The 7,500-nt window shown below is 37.5% G+C and overlaps 1 protein-coding gene across 3 annotated transcripts in view; it reads left to right on the top strand.

The window, feature by feature from the left end:
- The first annotated feature begins 414 nt into the window (after positions 1 to 414).
- The window catches only part of LOC113800651 (TBC1 domain family member 20), a 16,277-nt gene continuing 9,191 nt past the window's right edge, over positions 415 to 7,500 (top strand). The window contains exons 1-2 of one of the 3 annotated variants that reach the window (XM_027351451.2): positions 415 to 463; positions 6,455 to 6,904. In XM_027351451.2, the coding sequence (XP_027207252.1) occupies positions 6,635 to 6,904 (270 nt within the window). In that variant the 5' untranslated portion in view covers positions 415 to 463; positions 6,455 to 6,634. Of the gene's footprint in view, positions 468 to 2,769; positions 3,240 to 6,454; positions 6,905 to 7,500 lie in introns of those variants that run through there. The other 2 variants (XM_027351450.2, XM_070143567.1) reach the window with 2 other exon arrangements.

The following is a 7,500-nucleotide window of genomic DNA, read 5'->3' on the forward strand; positions in this document are numbered from 1 at the left end:
CCTTACCTTTCTTGCGCCCGGAGCTGAGGAGGGTTCGTGGAATCGGAGGAAAATACAATAAACGAGATAAATATGATAAAGACGAAAATGAAAGAGACTCACACACTCACAACATGCATTCGCTGTCAGATGAAATGTGTGCTTTTTGTTTACCTAAATACTAAATGAAGTGTAGATGTGATTATCATTCATTTGTATATAGTTTAGAATAGGTGAAAATTTAGATTTTGTATGAAGATGAATGGTGATAAGCACTATCGACAATTTGATCAGTAGTATAATCACGTGCTATCAAATAATTTGCCTCAATGACTTACATTAAATGGAGCAAAATACTTTTTTCTATAAATTCTATGATTTATAAGACATTCTTTCATCAACAATGGGAAAAGACGTTAACATTATCACTTCATCTTTTAAACTGACTCGAACGCAGCGTGATGTTGTGATGAGACCTTTCAAGGCAGGTGATTCCATTTTTCTCTCCATGTTTCCTCTAATTTTGCCTCGTTGTGTGTCATTTCGCGAACATATAGTACACATATCGCCTTGAGGATTGCATGTATATACGTTCAAATAATCGGCGATGTGTAAGTCACGCTGAAACATCTGGTGAAGAATATCTGATTCTTATTAGTCATATCTCTCGTCATGACTGGCATATCAATTCGTATTCATTTTGCCATGTTTCACCTTTCATGCTTTAGTTCTTTTCCAGGTCCAGATGATATTTTTGTATCTCTTACATAAACCTGCAAAAGAGAATGTCCTCTCAACTCGAAGGAAATTGAGCCTAAAGAAATCAGCAAATATGTTCCTTCTGTTTCTTGTGTGAACTAATGATTCATTTGCAAAGGATCATGAAAAATAAAACAGTACAAGGCTCATCATTTCATGGGGTTTCATGGGTGCTCGAGTAGTTAAGATGAGGTGTGGCCAGAATGAAAGTACGCCGTGGATATTGTTCCGGCACCGGATTTTATAACATTTTGGCTATTCGTCCGGTATACACTAGTGCTCGCGCACTGTCAATAATTCTGTCTTGGTCATTTGATGCAATATTCATAGTCGGATTGAGACAATGAACAAGACAAAAACAACGCCAAAGTTTGTATGCAAGGCTAATGCGCGAGTGTGTGTTTGCGCTCAAATAGTTAGTGCGCATGTATGCTGGACGAATAGCCAAACTCATATAAAATCCGGTGCCGGAACAATATCCACAGCGATGAAAGTATTAACAAAAGGCCAGTGTTATGCGTATGGCAGCCATACCTGAATTCTCGCTGTAAGGCATATGTCATACATGTGCACCAGACTGTAGAGTTTGGTTAAATTCTGGCCGAGTAAATGTAGTTCTCGGGTAACTTTCCACACATGCTTAGTTCTTTTTTTAAATCATCTTCTGCTCATAAAATTCTTTTGACCTTTCCGTGCTTGTTTCATCATCCGTCCGCAGATCCGTCCACGTAAATGTTGACAGAATGATGTTTTCCACTCAAGAAAAATACTCTACAGTCTGGCATGTGAATATGCACATATAAGCGTTAAATCTGGGTAATACGTATGAACCTAACATAACCTAATCTAACCCAACCTAATCTAATTAAGACACTGCCATCTTGTTTGTGGGTGGAAGTACAATTATACCAAACAAGCGCAGGATATGTCTGTGGGAATAGCCATCACCAATTGGGGGATATGACTGCTGTACTAATAGTCATTGTGTAAATTTAAAGCATTGCTGAACTAATATTTTCATATGGAAAGTAATATCAAGTACCATTAATAATTGCACTGCCCGAGGGGAGGGTTGATGGGGCACTCTGCTCCCCAATACCCCCAGGGAACATTGTCTTCACTTCGGTATGCACAGGAAGATAGAGCTGAATCTAGAGAGCACCAAGTGGCCTTAGGCTGAGAGAGGCTCTATTCGTGATCTCTTTCCTTTATTTTTGGTGTTACCTTTCATGTTTGCAGATAATTTCTTGTACCAACAACTGGAACTTTTTGTCCTCTACAAGAATATCATATTCAGTTTGTCCTTAGTGCATCCATACCATAAAGATTAACCAACTATTCAAGTATGCTTAATGCCTGGATTTTAGGCAGCAAGTTGCTAAAAGTACAAGTAAGGAAAAAATAAGCAGCAGCATTGGTAGCTATCACTTGCGTTTTCCTGAGAATTATTTTTTTGTTTATTGGGAAAAGTAACTAAATAGGCCTTTATCCCTTTTAAAATGTGGTCATGTTGATGCAGAAAAGAGTTCTTGCACCCAATCTGGTAAGCCAAATGAGTGGTGTTCAACATATGTCATTGGTTAAGAGTTGGCATAAGATAAAAGTAATGTTTCATTTTGTCACAATAATGAGCCTATAATTAACCCATTGTATCTAAATGCTCTACTGCCATCACGTGGCCCAAAATACATTCATTAGGCTTATGTGAGTGACCACTTTGATGGATGTGAAGTTTATAGGCATGGGCGCATGTGAACACTTGTGTGCAGTGACAAGACCCCTTGCAATGTTGTTTGTGATTTTGTTTGATTTATCCAGATGGTAAAAGGCAGTTTTCCTTGCACCAACTCCATATCATCTGTCTAGGTAGTCCATACCTCAGTGCAGTAATAATTACAGTAAATAACAATTTGTTATTTGTGTCATTAAAAAAAAAAAAAAATTGATATTCAGTCTTTTCTAATACAACCTGCACTGCTGGTCATGACAGGCAGGAATAGGATCCGAAGCATGGAATGGCATCCTCCCTGGAGCCAGTACTCTTCCAGTCATGGCTCATGGATTGTACATTCCACACTCATTCATTGATGGAAATAATGCAAAGGCCCTTTCCTAAACACTAAATGAATCTAATTACCCTCCAAGAGGTATGTGGGGAGTCATTTCCGTCTCCCCGGCCTTCAGCCGAAATGCTCATGATGGCGAGTTCGCATCACTGTGGCTCACAGCCAAAATTTTCCCATGATGGAATGTTCATGTCACCTGCCTCTCAAGCCAAGTTTTTTTATGAAGTGATGGTCACATCACCCAGATCGTAGGGGTTAATCAACAAGTGTTTTATCCATATATATGATTTTCTAGATACTTAGGTACAAACACTAGCAAGTGAGAAATGTGACTGCTGTGTTGGGGAGCAAAAATGGGGAGCTGATATAGGTGCAATGCATCTATACGGGAATTGCCATCCTTAGTCCTCCATTCCTTCATATTCTATATATAAGGTAGGCATAGGTAATTGAGGTGTCCTTTATCAGTAACTGCTCGTTTAGAGTCATTTATTATTTAGTGTGAAAAGAAAGCTGTGAAGAGTTGGCTGAAGTTGACTGGTAAATTTTGAGCATAATGGTAGTTTGGCACAAAGCTTCAGGTACCAGTTACCTGATTTCACAAGTCACTATTTCTATACTCTGTAACTTGACCAGGCATTTATGATAGATCTGCAGATGAGACTTTTTTCTTGTAGTAATATAGTTTGCATTCATGTCAGTTGTCCTTCACATTTGATGTGATTAGTGATTGGTGACCTACAATCAAAAGTCTGTCTGAATTGTGGTGTGTTGAGTGATCTCCACAGCATCTGTGTTCTAGTAAAGGCCCCCAAACTTCCACCAAATATATTCTTGCAAGATGGAGCTTGAACTGGCTCCTTGCCTGACAATAAATCATTAGCGGAGTCTGCAAACTATCTTGCCAGATGATACAGTATAGAGAATGGTTGGCCTTTACCAATGTTCTTAAAGCTGTAGGGGTCCACAGATCACAACAAGGAAAATGGGAATATTTGGGTGTCATCTAAACTTACTTGGCTGTGAAATGAATGTTTCATTGTTTTGTCACAAAATTACACACTCATTAGGATGGTAAATCCTCAGCCTATTTAATGCAATTTCTGTAATTAGGAAAAAGGAAACCCTGTAGGCTAACTAGAGAAGAGAGCCTTGACCAGGAATGTTGAAGGTCAGGGGTACAGGCCCTACCACTCGAGCTGAAGGCACTCTAGTGTCGTTATGGGAAGACGGTGTCAAAGGCTAACTGGCAGCAAGCTGTTGTGGACAATGACAAGTTTGTTTTCTCATTTCAACTTCACAGGTCAAGTAGTGACAGTACATAAAAGATTTATAAAGGAATAGCTTTCTCATTTTACTTAAAGAAGTTTATTCATAGATAGATCAACTCTAACCTCATCCTGCCAGCCCCATATGTTTGTAGACAAAGAGTGTACAACCAAGTCAGAAATTCTTTGTGAGTGTGTAAGTTCTTTGTTCAATTTTACAATGAAGCATACAATGGGCTCTTGTAATCTCTCTTTAAGAAGAAGAAGATAAAAATCTTACTCTAGTTGGTTTACTATATTTAGTTAAATGTTATACCTTATCAAAAGAAAATTAGATATGTAAAGTCATGCAAGACACTGCTGTTATTTTGCTAATATATGTTGTGTCATCTAAGACGTCACTGTTATTTTGTCAAGTCATTGCCTATATCAGTTTAGTTTCATACCAACTTGCTTAGAAAGCAACACTAAATTAGTAAGTGCAAACACTAACTTACTGTATCTTGTTCATATAAAGAATTTGAATAGTTCTGTTTGAATTATAATTATTGTAAGATGAGATTATTATTTTTTCTTCTTCTTTGGAAGATAATCTGTCATGAAAGGTCTTTGGACTGAAGTAAATTTGGTTGAGGTCAAGATACTTGAAGAAACTTCAAGTGCATTATCAGTTTATGTAGTTTGTGTAATACTCAAACACTGAAATAAACTTCTATTTAGCTACAGTAAATCTATTAACCTGTTAAATCTGGGTGCCTCACTTGCACATGGCCCGACTATCATTAGTGTGTAGTTTTTAGGCCCAGCTCACAGGAACACTCCTTGCCTCCCCTTTATAATGTCATCTAACCATTTTTTGCTTTTTTTGCCATTTTCCAAAGACTGTATTTGTCATTTGACATACTGTATCAAGATGAAAGTAGACCATTTTCTTCCATATCATATCTTTAGTTGTAAGTAACAATTAGAGCTAGTGCTCATCCCTAGAGCTGGTGCTCTTGCAGTCATGGCCTACCTATGATACATTCCACATTTGTTTACCAGTTTATCATGATGGCATAATCCCATTACCCCAGTAGCAATCAGATTTTTCTACAATGAAATATTCCCATCATCCAGCCCTCTGCCAGATTTATTTATGAAGTGATGGTCGAGTCACCTTGATCCAAGGGGTTAACCAAGATTCTAGCAAAACTTAGGAGTATTAAAACAGCATCCCATAAAATTTGGTTCTCATTATTTCTTGCCGACTGATAAAATTTCTTTTTAAACACTCAAACCAAACCTTTTTGTTTCATTCCTAAATCATTGTCATGGATATGAACGTCAAAGCATTATCATCAATATTTTAAGGGCCAGGATTTTTTTACTAATACATTATCTTGTAGATTAGATGTGTGAATGAAGATAGAGCTGTAAACAATTTCTAATCTGTTTTATATAAATAATCATATCACATGTATCTGGTTGTATTTGATATGTTAATAAGAGACAAATAATTGAAAAGATAAAAAGAATGTGGCATTTCCTCCTAAAGTATGATAAGTGACATGTACAGGAAATTGAGAAAATGGTGAGCAATGTATATATTTGTGTGAAAGCAAAACTTGAAAGGGAAGCAAACATAGTATTTTGTGATTATTGTTTTTTATTTACAAAGAAACATCTGTGAAAAAAATAGGCACAATATCCATCAGAAAATAGGGAAACTAGTTGTTTTGCAGTATTCACAGTAGGCTTATAGATGCTATGAACAAATCTCATTGCAAAAGTTAGACAGAAACAAAATTAGATATGAAAACTATAATAAAAGTAAAAAAAAAAGTGTGGCCAGGTAGGATGGGGCTAGGAAGGACGAAGTAGAACCTGGAAAAGGCAAGTGAAACCTGTTCTGCCAGCTGATTGGTTTTTGGAGGTCATGTAACCATGAGCTGATAGGTTTGTGTACAGTCCCAAAGTCTTTGCCATGCTGCTACTTAGAGGTTTGTGGCTCTGCTGTTTCAGCCACTTTTCTAGATATTTGTTTGAAAACCCTTTTTCTAAGTGCTACTTGGAATGAGATTTTAAGAGAGGCTTTATTTGAATTCAGATTTTCCTCCAATAAGAATTAGAAAATAGCTCTCATTTGTTAAACTCTTACTGATATGTTTTGATTTTAAAGTTTTCAAGAACACTCATTAAACAAAAATCATTAGGGCCATTTTGTCTCCCAGACATAATGTAGTTTATCTAATATCCTTTCTTTCTATTCCTTTTATTCTTTCTCCCTCCTCCTTTTGCTGCCCTTCCTCTGCTGTCGTCCCACATCGACTCTTTTCTGGCCCAAGGGAGACGCCCATTTGGGAAGGCCAGAATTTACTAATGTTTCATCTTAATTTGCAGGTTTTTGAGTGACTCGTCTTCCCAGACCATCACATCAGCACCTTGGGACGTCATCCCCAGAGGATGTGATCATATGATCTCTTGCACATGGAAGGACAGTGTATAGAAGAGGCATACCAAATCATCCTGTGATGTTAATTTAATTCTCCTAAATTTAACATCTATTTAGATTAATTCAAGATGGAAGAAAATAAAAGTGAAACAGCCAGAGATTCAGGTGGAGTAAAGTCCAACTCAAAAGATGAGACCAATGGTGCATGCTCATCCCCTGAGGACCAAAAAGTTACAAACAAGGGAACGAGCGAGAGGGACCAACTTACTGAGGCAGGCAAGGAAGTGGAGGACTGCTGCAATGGGGAAATATACAAGAGGAAAGACTTATCAGGGGAGCAGAAAGTGGAGGATGTAACAGGATCATCATCAGAAAATGATGCTTCAGAAATGACTGAGGTTAGTAAAGATGTGTTAGATTCATGGATTGGTGAAAAGGTAAGCTTTGATGCTAGGAAAATGCGCTTTCCAGTGTGGTATTGTTTTATATATTATTTTACATATAGATGACTCCACAATGGCTTAGTCTCTAAGGACCCATTTATTAGGCCATCTTGAACATATATGTAATACATATGTGTATATATATTTATATGTACATTTTATATATATATATAGATATATATATATACTCCTCTATGTACCTCATGTAACATATGCCCTGACGAAGCAATAGTGAAAAGGCCTTCGGCATATTCGTGTGTTTTCTTGCCCTTCCCTTCGTCGTTCCTGTTGCAATCTGTTCAACATGAATTCCACACACACACACACACACACACACACACACACACACACACACACACACACACACACGCACGCACGCACACACACACACACACACACACACACACACACACATACACACACACATACACACACACACATACACACACATACACACACAAACACACAAACACACATACACATACACACACACACACACACACATATATATATACACATACACATACACATACACACACACATACACGTAC

Source organism: Penaeus vannamei, chromosome 31 (genome assembly GCF_042767895.1).
Source record: "Penaeus vannamei isolate JL-2024 chromosome 31, ASM4276789v1, whole genome shotgun sequence".
NCBI lineage: Eukaryota > Metazoa > Arthropoda > Malacostraca > Decapoda > Penaeidae > Penaeus > Penaeus vannamei.